Source organism: Ixodes scapularis, unplaced genomic scaffold (genome assembly GCF_016920785.2).
Source record: "Ixodes scapularis isolate PalLabHiFi unplaced genomic scaffold, ASM1692078v2 PGA_scaffold2__306_contigs__length_199485367, whole genome shotgun sequence".
Lineage (NCBI taxonomy): Eukaryota > Metazoa > Arthropoda > Arachnida > Ixodida > Ixodidae > Ixodes > Ixodes scapularis.
The window spans coordinates 124,599,705-124,614,910 of record NW_024609857.1 but is presented as its reverse complement, the minus strand read 5'-3'; the positions used below and the strand labels follow the sequence as shown (position 1 = coordinate 124,614,910).

At 44.4% G+C, this 15,206-nt stretch overlaps 2 protein-coding genes across 3 annotated transcripts in view; one reads left to right on the top strand and one right to left on the bottom strand.

Annotated features, from left to right (window-relative positions):
- The first annotated feature begins 5,747 nt into the window (after positions 1-5,747).
- LOC8028427 (protein 5NUC) overlaps positions 5,748-15,206 on the top strand; it is a 71,479-nt gene continuing 62,020 nt past the window's right edge. The window contains exon 1 of the mRNA XM_040216987.1: positions 5,748-5,951. Coding sequence (XP_040072921.1) covers positions 5,748-5,951 — 204 coding nt within the window. The remainder of the gene's footprint in view (positions 5,952-15,206) is intronic.
- On the bottom strand, positions 10,901-14,141 carry LOC115332262 (putative nuclease HARBI1). Of its 2 annotated transcripts, none has more exons than XM_040216988.2 (4): positions 13,957-14,141; positions 13,752-13,894; positions 13,209-13,377; positions 10,901-11,727 (listed from the first exon to the last, which is right to left on the bottom strand). In XM_040216988.2, the coding sequence occupies exons 1-4, from the start codon at positions 14,032-14,034 to the stop codon at positions 11,086-11,088; spliced, it is 1,032 nt and encodes a 343-aa protein (XP_040072922.1). In that variant the 5' UTR covers positions 14,035-14,141; the 3' UTR covers positions 10,901-11,085. The 2 variants fall into 2 exon arrangements, with proteins under 2 accessions (XP_040072922.1, XP_042147945.1); XM_042292011.1 differs by having other exon boundaries at positions 13,752-13,811; positions 13,957-14,028.

The window sequence follows — 15,206 nt, the reverse complement described above, 5'->3', positions numbered from 1 at the left end:
ACGAGCACCGGTGTCGCTCCACACAAATCCCTCAATGAAGGCTGCGCAGGTAAAATTAAAGGCGCACCAACATTCCGAAAAATAAAACATTAAAGGAAAAATTATTCTCAATATGTGTATTAATTTTTTTGTGAAAATAAAATAGTAAATGTTGTACACATCTAAACTTCCGCACTTACGTCATTTGAGCTCCAAATTTAGGAAGTGCCACTAGGGTAGTTTCCATAGAAAACCCCTCAAATGAGTCAGTATGTGAAATTGATCATGGCAGTTCAAGGTCCCGGCCTTGAAAATCACTGATGCGTAGGTCTATAAAATGGCACTACCTAGTAAATGTCTCTGGCTTATCTTGAGTGATTGCGACTCGTTTTATAGTGCTATCTTCATAGGGCAGGATCGGATCATTGAGAATCACCTCATGACTAGCTTGAGATGATTCTTGAACCTCTACCTCAGATATCACTTTTTCAAAATTAATGTTGAATGTACGATGAGCTGGAGGACACCACAGTTGTTCGATCTGTTCAGTAGAAGTACCTAGGCTTAGAAATGTTTTCATTGGGTAGGTCAAAAGAGTTTTTACTGGAAGAAGTATTTAGCGTGAGGGTCCAGCGCGTAAGCAATACAAAAATATATTATAATCAAAAATTCGCAAACAAGTTATTGTAAATTTAACATAATTATGAACATCCCGAGCCTACAGCAAAAAAGGGCCACAGAACAAACACAAAGTCTCAAACACAGCTGAAAATGTATTTGACCAAGAATACCTTAAATCTAGTTTGAAGGCAAAAACGTAATATATACACAAAAGTCAGAACAAAAAAAGCATACTCCACCACCACATCGCACAAGACACAACCTGACACAAACAATAAAATAAGGCAAATCCTTCCTTCAGTTCTCCCCACGAATTCACACACATACAAAAAGGTAGACGTGTAGAAAATATTCTTGATTCCGGTTCTACTCCAAAAGAGCTATATTTATTGCGTTTTCATGATTCATAATAGCGGGGAACTCTTTGTCCAAAGATTTGTGTTCGTTTTTATCCAACAAAGCAACAGAGGCTGAACTATAGTAAAGTGGTAAGTTGGGACTGTTGGTAAACGTTGAACATGATGAAAAATCTAGCACAAAGTGAAAATGACAAAAAGAAGAAAGTCTGTACTGTATTCCCCCTGCTGCCGGTGTCTTCTGTCATAAATGAATTTTGCTTCGTCTTTCCTTTCTTTATTTAATATTACCGCGGGCGCAGATGACCAAGTAGGCAGCGCGCCTTCCTTCAATGAAAGGAGGGTATTACGTGGTCTACACCGTCATCGAGAAAAGCATGGGAGTGGTGTTGGCCGGCCACTGCCTTTGCCCTGCCGGGTAAGTAAACTTCCTCAACTTAACGCACAGGTGTCGGGTCTAGGCGTTCTGGAAAACGTGGTCTCCTGGATACCGCGGCACGAAATTTCGATGCACGCTGTTCTCTGCTTATAAAACGTAAGCGTAAAGGACGTGAAGCGAATATAGTGTTTTTGCTTTTACTTGGTGCACGTGCGAATCATAACATTTCGAGCAAGTAGTGGTGGGTTTTTATCATCCCTGAACAAAACGTCACGCAGCACCGGTGTCGAAGCTTCTGCTTTGACACCGGTGCTGCGCCAAGGAACGGCGTCGAAGCTTCTGCTTCGACGCCGTTCCTTGGCGTATTCGCTTGGGAGCGGTCGTGGTTGCTGGCATGTGTGAATATAGGAGGATACGCAGCCCTCGATCATGCGCGTGCCCACACCGGCGTACGACAGCTGCATAATTTATAGTCAGTAACTGTCACCTCGGACTACATACAGTGGCAACAATGTGGTTTTCGAGATGATCATGCGCACATCATTTATAAAGAAAGCATTGTAATGTAGATATTCGTCACTCAACTGCAACGCTCACATAGAAACCTACGCACTTCGTTTTCGTATGTTAGTACCACGGATGCACATGAAGCATTCGCGTGTACTTGTTTTTTTCCACTTTTTTGTTCACCTGCCATACCCAGTTGAGGCGCGTAATTCTTCCTCTTCGAACGCCCTGCAAATCGGCGATAGCGGTCGAGAGCGTCTCTCTTTTTAAACCTGTCCGTGTAGACGAAAATTGATGGCACGAAATCTGGGTGCCCAGGCAAGTTTGAGAACTTCCCTGTAAAAAAAAAAAAAAAAAAAAAAAAAAAAAAAAAAAAAAGCTGCAATAAGTGCTGCACCCACGCGACTCGCAAAAAAAAAAAAAAACGCACATAAGCGAGCCCTCACTGGCCTAACAACGCGATCTACTTCACTGGCGTGCGATTTCTGAGAAAGCTTGCAAAATACGAGCGACAACAGCGGCACGACAACACGTTACGCAGTGTAAAGATGAGTACCTGTTTATGTCAACGCAATATCATATCATGCCAAGCTTCGTACTAGCAAGTCATAATGAACCAGTTCTCGCATACGAGCAGGCTTAACGAACACGCACACAGTTCTACTGACGCGGCGCCGGCACTGGCCTGCATAGAAGTACCTGGAAAGCTGGAACACGCTAGGCTATGTATTATTTAGATGCGTACATTCCACAAAATGCAATCCGCAGAGCCGGGACGACGATGACGTCAGCCATGGACTCCCGTCTTCCCACTGACGCTTCACAGCCCTTATCCAAGCTTCTCGGCGTTGCCTGTCATGTTTTACCGACGGGAAACGAAAAAAAAACCCTGCTTGGTGCCAGGAGTGGCACGGGAAGAACAATTATATGTGGCACACGACGTTGGCATTAGGTTTGAGAGAGAAACTTCGTTCGGCGCTCGTTCGTCTGCAACCTTCGGTCTGCAGCAGAGGCCAACCACGATGGTTCCGAAAACTGCCGTTAGGGTTTAGCGCACGCTCAGTCGGATCTTGCAAAAGGTGGATAGTCAACAACACCCAACCAAGTCGACATAATCTTTCTCGACTTGAACAAAGCATTTGATACGGTCTCTCATTCCGGTCTCATATTCAAACTTTACGAACTTGGCTCCACGTCACTGCCGCTTATTTAGCAATACTTCACTTCTGACGCCGCGGCCGCGCATGTTAAAATTGACCACGCGCCGCCACTGTCAAAAACGATCTCGGCTCAAATTTAATTATGCCGGTCTACATGCATTTCTTAAAGAACCGGTAGCTGCCGTATGAGATTGTTTTTTTTTTTTTTTTTTGTTTCGGGTTATACGTTAAATGTTATATTTCCGTTTTTATTTTGTTCCAGGTTGGTCAAAAACAATGGTTCTGATACTGTTTTCAGCTTCGGGCTTGGGTTCGGTTGCTGCAAGTTTCCTGTCACAATGTAATGCGAAACATAATATTATTATGTAGTCCAACGTATTTATATAATTGAATGACGATTCTGTTTTGAGGCACAATATTTAAAACAAAAGCAATGAGCATATCTACGTGATGGCTTCTTACACTACTGCATGGGAGCATTTTTCAGCGTCATTTTGCCGTTTTGACGCTTTACTTTTGGCGATTGCACCTTTTCAGTAAAATATTTGACGCCTTGGTTTTTCGACATGTAGTGTGCTGACCATGGAGTTTTTTTTCGCCTGCACCGTTATCGCGTGCAGTTCTGTCAGAGTGCTATCTTAGTCACTTTGAATAAATATTTACTTTTCAGGAGCTGATATAACTATAAGAGCGTTGAGCTAATTTGTCAATATTAATTTCGGGAACTACTGGACGCACGAAACCTTTTGTTTTCCCCTTCTTCTTTCTACCAGAACCTTGGAGAGAGAATTAAGTCACGTTTTACATTTTTGCTCGCGAATTTTTTATTCAAATAATATATCGACAAACAAGGGTTACATTCTTATCTGCTGTTGTCCTGAATTTGGTTTTATAATATTTTCTAAAATTGTCTGCTTAATATTTTCTTTACATGACTATACAGTACCTTGCCGTTTGATTTTTGTCTAATTGTTGATGTGCGTGGTTCACCAGAAATATTCAAACATATGATTGACGATAGCGAGCTAAAAATCATAAACTTTAGACATGTTTTTTTTTTTTGTAACAACTTTAAGAAACAGCCACGGTTGTATAATTTATTTCAGTAAAACAAAGATTTCATTTGTATAATGCTTATAGCGGTTACTCTGAATTTAATATTTGGTAAGACCCATTCACTACTGTAGTCAGAGAACTCAGGCAGTGCATAACTACTACTAATCTGGTGTCTTGAACCTTTATCACGCTGTAGTGATTAGAACAACGCGGGACAGCACAATGCTGTCCGTTGTAAGAGCGGCTGACTGGTCGTGAAATATACTTTAAATGGCGTCATCAGTAAGTTTTTAACGCGAAGCAGCGCTAGCTCTCGCTCTAAGCCTCACACCTCAATGAATAGCAGTAATATTTACACATATGGTTTTCTGTATTTACCTTCGTCATACTACTAAAATAATATTGCCATTTGTTAAAGTTAACCCTCATTGTGAGCGTAACATTTCTGTGCAGTACCCTATAATTAGGTGCCTGTTTTATGTCATTCCTCTATAGTTGTGTATGCATAAAGACACTCAATTTTCTGTAAAATCCTCAGGCCTCGTGAGCAAAAAATAAAAAAAAAAACGAATGAAATGAAAATAGGTTCTCTTAATTGAATACGCTTAGTACAATGACGGGCAAAATTTATGTGAATACGAACCAATAATTTTGATAGTGCCTTCAATCGATTCTTGCAAACGCATGCCACCCGCCATGGCTCGCACATTTCTTCCCTTAGTGGAACGTACCATATCACATTTTGCTCCAGAATCCACAACCAGATCTCGGAATATGCATGTGCAAAACAAATTGTTGAAGCAAATCATGTATTATCATGCAATATTGAAGCTTTTTTTTTTTCGCTTTCCGAACATAACGATTTGTTGCAGAAATAATTTGTGTTCTAAGTGATAACAGACATTAAAGCACTGCACTTCTAAAGTCCACGTCCATAGTAATAGTATTTTTATTGCAACTGCTTTTTTCTGTGTTGATCTTTATTACTTTTACTTTTCCCTCTGGTCTTGAGGAACTGCGTTTGTTTTTTCGTATAAACGCGCTTAGGGGTTGTTGACCTCTGCTCTCTTGTAAATAACAAGAGTCGGAAGTTACCTTGCAGGACAAGTGCGTTCCAGGAAAAATCCATTGCGGTATGCATTGTTTATTTTTTGTTCTTTAAAATTATTTATTGCTCGAACGTTTTCCGAAAATATGAATCTTAACATCCCGTTTAAGTTCTTTTTTTTTCTTTTTTTGCAGACGGTAACACTTGTAGCTGAAAAATTGCTCTAACACATAATTATTGAAATTCTGTATGATAAAAAAAACAAGTATGAATTATGTGCACACTGGTAGTCTACGATATTTGACTGCCGGAAATCATAATGACTATATTCGCTTCCTTAAATATTATGTACAAGTTTTCTAAATGACTCGTTTTTTTATGTAACTATATAGGATAACATCACAATGATCGAACCATATATATAAAACAATTTTGCCCAAACAAATTTTGATCCTCTGACCTTTTCAGGCTACGGTTCTTATTTTTCAAACAATGACGTAACGACAAGGTGAGTCTCATTCGAGCCAATCCAGTTGTCTTTTTATGCACCTGTGTTTGAAATTCCAGGAAGTGTATATAATATTCCGCTGGCGAGCTCACAAACATTCGAGGGAATTCAGTTGCGTCGTTTTCTCGAAGCCATGAAAAATATTTGTACTGTTATTTTCGTGCTGGTCTGGGGTAGCGCCCAGTGTAGTTCTGAAAAAGGCTTCAATATTACTGTGCTGCACACAAACGACATTCACTCCCGCTTTCTGGAAGCTAACAAACGAGGTGGTGTATGTAAAGATAAAGACAGAGAAAAAGACGGATGTTACGGAGGAGTCGCCAGAATAGTTACTAAGGTGAGAGGTTTTCTTACGATTTACAAGGTTCATTGGTAAACTACAATCGTAAAATTTCTTCTACATTTATTGGGGGGGGGGGGGGGGGGGGAATTGGGCAGTAATTAGCCAGTATTGAATTTCGGGATCAGGTCATTAGGAACCTTTAAATGTGACCCGCTTTAAGACTGGTATATCCATACAACATTATAAAGGTCATATCAAATTCGATATATTATTCGGTACGGACGCGCCACCACAGCTATATAATTTACACTTTACATAAAATGCGGTTGCAGAGCGGCGTGCACAAGAAGCTAGAAATTATTTTCTAATATGACTGATTATTCCAATAATTATTAAGTTTCAACATACATAACAATGGTACAAATCCCGAAAAAAAATCAACCCATATATGACTTCCGCGACACTCAGACGGCTCTGCCAGTCGGTGCGGTAAAAAAACCGAACACATTTAGGATGCGTTGACATCTTACGGGCATCCTCTGTATAAACACTAATCAAAGATGTTATAAAATGGTGACACCGAACATATTACGTCGCTTTCCTGGACGATATAACCTTGTTCCTTATAGCGAATTCGCGTGGTCAATCGCCGGCAAGACCGCGCCGGTGGCACCGGCAACCGAACTCATGCCGGCGGCGTACCACGTGACCCTCACCACCCGAACGCAGAGCGCCAGAAGGTGGCGGTTTACTGCCGCTGCTACCCGCAAGTGGCGCTCCCTTCCATTTTCTCTTGTCTTGCCTAGGCGGCGCAAGTTACCTCCTAAACTCTCGCAAGTTTCACTGAGCAAATAGAATGGGAGTGTCCATTCGTGTAGGCACAACCTCGCTGTGCCAGTTGTGCTGTGCTTCTTGGGCTCCTTGGCTGTGCTGGTCCAACGAAGTGCTATCATACCCACGCTACGTGCAAAGAACACAATTTTCAGCACTGTGACTTTCTTCATATCGAAGCATGGCCATGGCTACTGCGGGAAGCGAAGCAATAACTGTGACGGCTGAGGCCTATGAGGTCCTCAAGAACCTCACGAACCACCAAGCTAGAGGTGAGTATTTATTTTTGATTTCAGTCTCTGCTAGGCCTTCAAATCACAGGAGAAACAAGGTAATTTTAAGAATCGCATTCACGCTCAAAAGGTGCGTGAAAAGCCTGAGCACTACCTGAAACCCAGTGTAAAATGTAATGTGTGAAATGGCGGAAGACGCAATTCGTGATTTTCGAATGGCGAACAGTTGTTTCTCGAAGTTTGGAATATTTCGCGAATAATTTCCGAATAGTCGGAACCAGGTTTGCAACGGTTCAGCGCCGCGAATTTCTCTCCATAGGCGCTTACCTGCCTGTCATACATGTCATAAAATGTCACTACGCCTTTCTATCAAAAATGTCCATGTAGGCTCCCCACTCACCAGCAATACCAGTTTGTCTCCAGTCCCGCGACGTTGTTTTACCCGTCTGCTGCTACATCTAGGGTCAACTGCACACATTCTCACGAAACTGGCTTGCTAGCAGACGCTCATGCGTGTGGAATCCAACCTATCTGCCTAGCCTTGCGAGCCGCCCTGAGGACGTTTGATAATGAATATTATTATATTTCTCGCACGCTTTGAATCAATCTTAAACTGCTTCTGCCCCCATGTGGCTTCTGGGAAGGAATCTGATTCAAAGTAGAATTTTGTTTTGTTACAAAGCTGTTTACGTAGCTTTCTGTGATATAACTTGAGCTCACATTCAGCACCCTGACGTTGGTTTTCCCTGTTTCACACGTGTCTTAAATGTGGCTTTGTTCACGTGATTGTTGTGCTGCTTCCTCATTTTGCGACACCAAGATGCTGCTGTAGTTGTCAAACTTACACATTTTACTTTTTCTCTTTTTTTTTTTTTTGCAGCTCTCAATTCTAGTTATTTTCACCTAGCTAGCCCTGCATTATTACAACGGTTTCCAATGACTCATAATGAGCATTATACTTTATAAACAGTGTACTATCTATTTGAAAATTATTCAATTCATATTCGATTCGGTGTATCTGCTATTTGATTCAGTTCGAAAAAGCACTATTCACACAATACTGGAAAATAATGTTCATTTTCTTTGCAGTCCTAGCTGAGTCGCAAGCTATGCAGGGCACCTCATCACAAGTCAGCGATAATTCTGGTAAGCAAGGATCTGGTCCTGTCGTTTTGGAGTAGATACCTGTCGAGTTGGTAAATTTGCGGTTCGCGAAGTTCTGGAAGCGTTAACTTTGTGTCAGGCCTGTGCTTGTGCAAGTCGTCAAGCTCCCGTAGGGCATGAGTATGTTCTATGGAGGGCTCCCAAACCACTAATTCTAATCAATACAAAAGGCGCTTGCGACCAAATGTAAAAGTGATTGTGTTTTTTGTTTTTTTTTCAGAAATCTGTAGTGAACCAATGGGCATTCCTGCTGGTGAGCCTCAGAACAAAGGTACCTACAATTGCTCATAAATTTGTTTTGAGTACCCGTAAAGTGTACTACTTTACCTCTATAGCAAATGATAGCTGGAGAATTGTAGAGCATGGCAAGCCCTGAGCATCTTGTCACTACGCAGTGAATGAGATTGTAGCGTTAGCCAATAACAGGAATGGAACTGCAGTGTCGATTGCGCCTAAGGATGTTTAGTGCGCCAAACAGATACAAAAGTATAAATAAGAATGAAATTGCACCAAGGTGCGTCCAAACAAAAATTATGAACGGCGCTCGTCAAAATTAGCCGTATCGCAGTTTCTTTTGGCAACATTGACATCGGAACTTCCGGCCTGTGAATCTGAATCCAAAGCACTGTATCTGGAGGTCGCTGCCATGGTTATACTTCGTTTCAGCTTATAACAGTTGTTACAGTGTCCCTCATTGCGATGCTTCTGCTACCAGACCTCCTTAAAGCCGTTCGCTGCCACTCTGCTTTGTCTATGTCCACACGCAGATGATGCTACAAGAGCGAGCTCCAGACTTTCAGCGTCCCTGCCAAGAACGCACAATTGTGCAGTGCTAGCACTGTTCAAGGCCACATGCTAGCGCTCGTAGCATTGGCTGCGTCTGGACATAAGTTGAAACAAAATATGTTTGCTGTTGCCATGTGCTTTTCTGGAGTCCTGTAGTCACTTCATCTGAATAGTGGAGCAAACAGCACCGCCATATTGTTTTGTTTTGCATTCGTCTGGGCTGCTGAAGTTTCCTTGATGGACATCTGGTTTTCCCTCATCAAGGACCAATTGTTCGGTTCAGTTTACATTTGGCACAAAAAGAAATTGGCGCAACAAGCAAATCATAGTGGGACCGTCAAAGGACGATATGTGTTGCCGCAGTTATGCAAACACATAGAGAATCTTTACAACACAGGATATCCTTTCGTCAGTTTCCCTCAATGAGGGTGACGAAGACGGGAAACATCTTCGTCGAAAGGACTCCCGTTTTCCATGCACCTGTGGGTGTGGAAAACGCGTGCACAAGCAAGATCCAGAAATGGTCAATAAAATATATGCGCATATTAGTGGGAATACATTGTTCATTCTAATGTGGACATCTCACTACATTACGCGCCAGCCTTTGCACACAGAAGCATCCGCAAAAAGGTGTCTTGTACAGAGGGCAACACTGTTAGTGTGAACAAGCAATCACCGGTTTTTGCTGTTTTTCTGTCGGATTCGTAAGGGTGTCATAAAAAACTATTGGTGTCGTGAGAAGGCTCATTTGTGGCAGCAACGTAAGCGGTAAATTTGGTGCCCACTAATACCACTTCGAAGTAAAAATGGGAAAAAAAGCACCAACGTCGTGTGTGAGCTAACAGGTCGCGCAGTGTACATCCCGGAAATTGAACGGTAAGGACAGCCCGGTCACTCTCTCCGGACGTATTCGAGGCACCACACGTGACGATTTCATCGCTGTGGCTGTAGACTCGTTTGGTAGCGACTGTATTTGCTGTAGCAGCACACTTCTAGTTCCTTGTGTATTAGACACCATTTTTTATTGTTCAACTTTGTACACAAGATACATGGGAGGAATTGCCTAAAGACCCAGCTAAACATATAATTCATAAAAAGGTGCAAAACATAAATTTCTACTACATTTGTACTAACCCTACAAAATTATTCCAGGTTGCAAGTGGACTGATGGGCAAACGAGGCTCCTGATGGATATGTATGTTAGATTTAAAAATGAAATAGGCCCCTTCAAGAGGTTTGCTAACCAAAAAAAGATGTATTCTGCCATTGCACATGAGCTCCAAACCATTATGAGCACAATCAAAACCGCCGAACAGTGTGAGGCGCGTGTCAGAACCGTTATGAAACGGAAAAAAAAAGCCATTGATAATAACAGGACATCAGGGGCCACAAGGAGGCCTGTGCCCTTTGAACAGGAGCTTGAGCAAATAAGGTCGGTGGACGACAGTGTGCAGACACAGATTATATGGAATGTTGAGGAGGTCTGGAGAAAGCTTCCTGCCGAGGAAGCACGGGAAAACCTGCAGCCAGAAATCACTCCAGATGACGGAGGAACATCTCAATCGAACCTAAGGAGAGCAGCCTCGCAGAGTGCCAGCAGGAGTGCGGCTGCAACGAGCACCAACGGGAGTGCGGCTGCAACAAGCACCAGCGGGAGTGTGGCTGCAACGATCACCAATGGGAGGAGTGCAGAGCGGGAGCAGCGACCCCGATCCCTGCAGCCAAGCCGTGCCAGGATGGCTGAGCTGGCTCAGTTCTTTAAGAAAATGGATGAAATGAACGCTAACAGGGATGCCAGGGAACAACGACAAGAAGAACAGCGAGAGAGAAGACACAAAGAACTTGTGCAACTCAACAAGACCACCGCAAATCTGCTGCGAAGGCTATTAGGAGAAGCCGAAGTACCACTTGACGAGTAGTGTAGTGCAAGGCTATGTTTGCACTACGGATGCAATGTGCCAATCTTTCACAACATATGCAAGTCTCGGTGCAAATGTCAGTAGTTTGGTTGTGCTTACATTTGCATATGTTAGGAAAGATCAGCACTTTGCACCCATAGCATGAACATAGCCCAATCTAGACAAAATAAAAGTCCCAAAGTTTCTGCTTTTCTCACATTAACTCAGTTGCTGGAAGAGGGAGATCAAGGCATAAAGTGAGGACGGTTTGCCTTTTCAGCAAACCATCCTCACGAGTGCGCTGCGCTTCTTCTCCCCCAAGACTCGTAGCGCAGCCTCCACCTCGTCCTCGTCTTCGTAGGGAGTTGTGCGCTTGGTTGGCTCGGGAGCCCCTGGGTCCATGAGGTCATCTCCGTCAATACACAGATTGTGGATAACGCAGCACGACATGGTAAACTGGCACATTCTTTCCACAGAAATGAACTCCAGGACCTTCAGCTGCCTAAACCTGTTCTTAAGAATGCCAAAGGCGTTCTCAATGAGCACTCGTGTCGAGCTCAGTTTCGTGTTGAAGGCATGCTGCTTGGGACTGAGGTTCCCATAGTCCTTGTATGGTGGAACAAGGTACTCCCTGCATGGATATGCAGCGTCCCCAAGGAGATGGTACTTTGCTCCTTTACAAAGAGTTGGGATGCGCTTGGAAACAGTCGAAAGCTTAAAAACTCTCCCGTCATGAATCTTGCTCGGGCACCCTACCGACACGTCTAATAAGCGTCTCTTGTGGTCACAGATGCCTTGGACCGTGATGGACAGTATATCATGCCTGTTGATGTATGTGCTCCTTATCTTGTCTGCAGGGCACCGGATGGGAATGTATGACCCGTCGATACATCCGATGACTCCAGGCATGCCAGAGACCTGAAAGAGGAAACATAACATATAACCACAATTTCAAAGAAAATGGCAGTCGCTTGTTATTAGCTCACTGCAAACAGTGGTGGTCAATTGAGGGTCTGCTGCTGTATTCGGAGCTTCCTCTTTGGGTTGTTTCGACATTAAAAAAATTATTGCAAATTGCCCCGCAATTGTGTTGCTACATGAAACGTCCTGGTTTAGCGCTAGTAGTACTATTGTGATGCAGTGCTTAAGTTTAGGCCTAACGCTAACTGTTTCCTTATTGTTAAGCATCATTAGTGCCACTAGTGCTAAACCAGAACGTTTCACATAGCAACACAATTGTGGGACAATTTGCAATACATTTCTTTTCAACCTTGAGGCTTTGCTCTTTGTTAAAGACACAGCTTATGCATTTGGTTTGTCTCTCTTCATTGAAATGCGTCAACCTCCGTGCAGTGGCTCAAGCCATCGCTGCTTTTGGTCGTCGGCTGGTACTGCGAGTCATTGGGCCGCGCATCTGACTTTAGCGGGCAGATGCCTGCGTTGGCGGCGTTCTTCATCAGTGTTTGACGTGAAACATCTGGGTGCATTACTCCAACTGATGCAGCTGCGTTTGGCGCCAAATAATACTTCGTTTCACTTGAGGTCCAAGCAAAGTCAAAGCTACAGCAAAACATTGGGTAGTGTGTATGCTTATACAGCCTAGAACTTGGTCTGCCTCAACAGGCGACGAGTCTCCCAGCTGTAGATAAGGAATCTAGCCAGTGCAGTAACACCGTTAGCCTGGGGCCTTAAACGTGCATCACGCAGTGGTGGTCCATGACCACACGCCGGTACGATGCTCATCCAGATCGCAATGGGCAGGGGTGGAGATTGAAACCAGGGTCGGGGGTTCTGCAGCGCGAGCTTTCGCTCCTTGTGCTCCGAGCTGGTGTGCGTTAGCCCACTCGGCCACCAATCCCCCCCAAGAGCTACAGCACGAGCCCTATGTTCTGTGCGTTCGTGACTCGCACGTGGGCTTGTCCAGTGCACGGGGCCAATCAGCATCGACAGTAACTGCGCAGGTGGGTGGATATGGCTATACTCCTCTACTCATTGACCAATCAGCAGTTAGACTTTCGGTTGCATTCGTTTTTTGGGCCTCACGATGCCTGAGGAACTAGGCTAAGAATATTTCACATTAAAAAATGTACGGGAACAGGAACTTCGCTTGAGCATACGGTAACACAAAAAAGGAGGCCCCCTTGGACGGCACACCCGCATGTGCAGGCGATGCCCATGCATTTGAGCCAGCACTGATAGGTAGCGTGCTGATGCGGTTCAAACGCCAGTGCCATGCTCTGTAAAATTCTGGCCCTGCATGTACATCTTTCGTCCACCTGCAGTACCATGGACAACAAAGTGTCACTTTTGCCCTGCCTAACCAGGACAACCTGGGGGAAAGCCCCAATCGAGGTCATCTGAGCAAATATCTTTGATCCGTGAAGACGAAGGAACCATACCTGCTCAAAATCGCTGGAGAGCTTGTCGAGGTCAGATGGAAATCTGATAACCCTGTAGGCGATCTGGCATAGATGCGTCATCACTCGTGTTATCATAGCGTGGCACGTGCTCTCACTCACTCCAAAGCGTCCAGCTACATCTCGGATGGACGTTTTGTTGCCAGCATACCTGACAAGGAAACGCACAGAATACAGATCAATATTCTTCATACTGTACAACAGTGAGTGTTTTTGTTAAGTACACCGATTCAACAACATGCAAAAATAATCTAATTCAGGGAACTAAACTTTGCTTCAGTATAACTTGGCAAACAGCAAAAGCTACGTCCCCAATTCGCTAATTGCAGTATCCCGGCATAAGGCTCGCAACAGTGGGGACGTCATCGCTGTAGAACGGCAGCGAGGTCGCTTTCGCACACAGCATATAACTTATCTACAAGTGGCATTGCTAATTAATCAATTTCCGTAAGAGTGGCACCCCCTGCTGCATTCCTGGTTTGGGGATTAGCTTGATCGGAAAAGATGCACAGTATTAGGACTTACCATAGGAAGACGAGAATGTGATGCTCAGGCGTCTTCTGCGGTGTTCCTCCGTGAGTTGACCTGTCAGGGTATGCAGTTGATGCCGCGAAGTCGGCAATCAATTTCTCGCAGGTACTCCTGTGAAGCCTGAAGTTCCGTCGGAACTACGGTGAAAAGATATTTGTTAGCAACGTGCCCCTAGAACTCGCACTACTTTATAACATACCTCCTCGTCGCTGTACCTGGAGACGACGGTCTCGATGTAGCCCTCGATTTTTGGCCTCGGCTCGGGAACCGAAAACATCAAACAAAAAGCTGTTTGAAACAGAAGAATATCCTCCTCTATGTCGTCCCTGCCGCTCCGATCCGACTCAGGGTATATAAACAACAAACTGGCGATGGCGTGCTCGTCTACGATGGAAAAAGGGGGAAATGGCAAGCGGTCATCTACTTCCATGTCCTCCATTTTGCCCTCGGTGTGACGCGGTCACGCGGTCATGGACGCGGTGGCGCGATGGCTCGCTCAACGATTCGCGTTGGCTTAAGCATTGCATTCCGAGTGACTTGAGATCAGTTTCGTTTTCTCCTCGACAAATTCGGATGTGACGACACCGACGCCACCGGATATCGACTGGTCGCCCGCTGGCCCGGTCGTTTGGAGCTCGGGCGAAAAAAGCGCCGGAAAGTTGCCGGCGCTTGCCGATGAACCGCCACCCGAACGATGCGCGCCCGCCGGATCCCGACCACGCGAACGCTGTTGCCGGGCGTCCGGCAAAAAAAGTTGCCGGAGATTGACCACGCGAATTCGCCATTAGAAGTGTGTTTATGTTCGCCATCAAAAGCGTACAAGAGAACACTTCGACGAACTTTCGCCTAGTTATAAAAGATAAAACTTTCAAAACTGGAGAAACTCTAACGAAGTTCAAGCAAACAAAAACTCCGGCGTTTTGGGCCCATTTAGGCTCCTCGGTTATGGGTCATAGCGGAGGTCTGTGTGGGACGGCCTGTTTAAGTTGGCTTTCCCTAAGCTCCCCTTATTGGTATGGCAACCCGGCCCGGTAGCGATTGGGCGGTGTCCCTGCAGACCGGTTGCCACAGCCTCGCATTCTCTGTACGTGCCAAATCTCCAACAAAAGGAATCTCCAACAGCTTCTCTTTGTGTCGGGGATAGGGCATTTTCGAAGGCCATGGCGAAGCGGGCTTTGTTTCCTTCAGTCACGGCATAGAGGGGGTGTTTTTCAAAACGCGGGGCAAAATCGTTCCTGGAGAACGTATGCATCTCAGAGAAAAATGTTAATGTCATATTAGTTTCTGCCAATGGGCCTTATAACATTATAATGCGCATAAGCAGTTTATTACCAATTGTTACTAAATTTGCTTAACTAGGAAATTTAAGGGTGTGCTTTTAATTAAACACTTGCTGTGCATTTAAAAAAGATTAAAAATTTTTAGAAAGCTATAAGGCACGCACAGCAT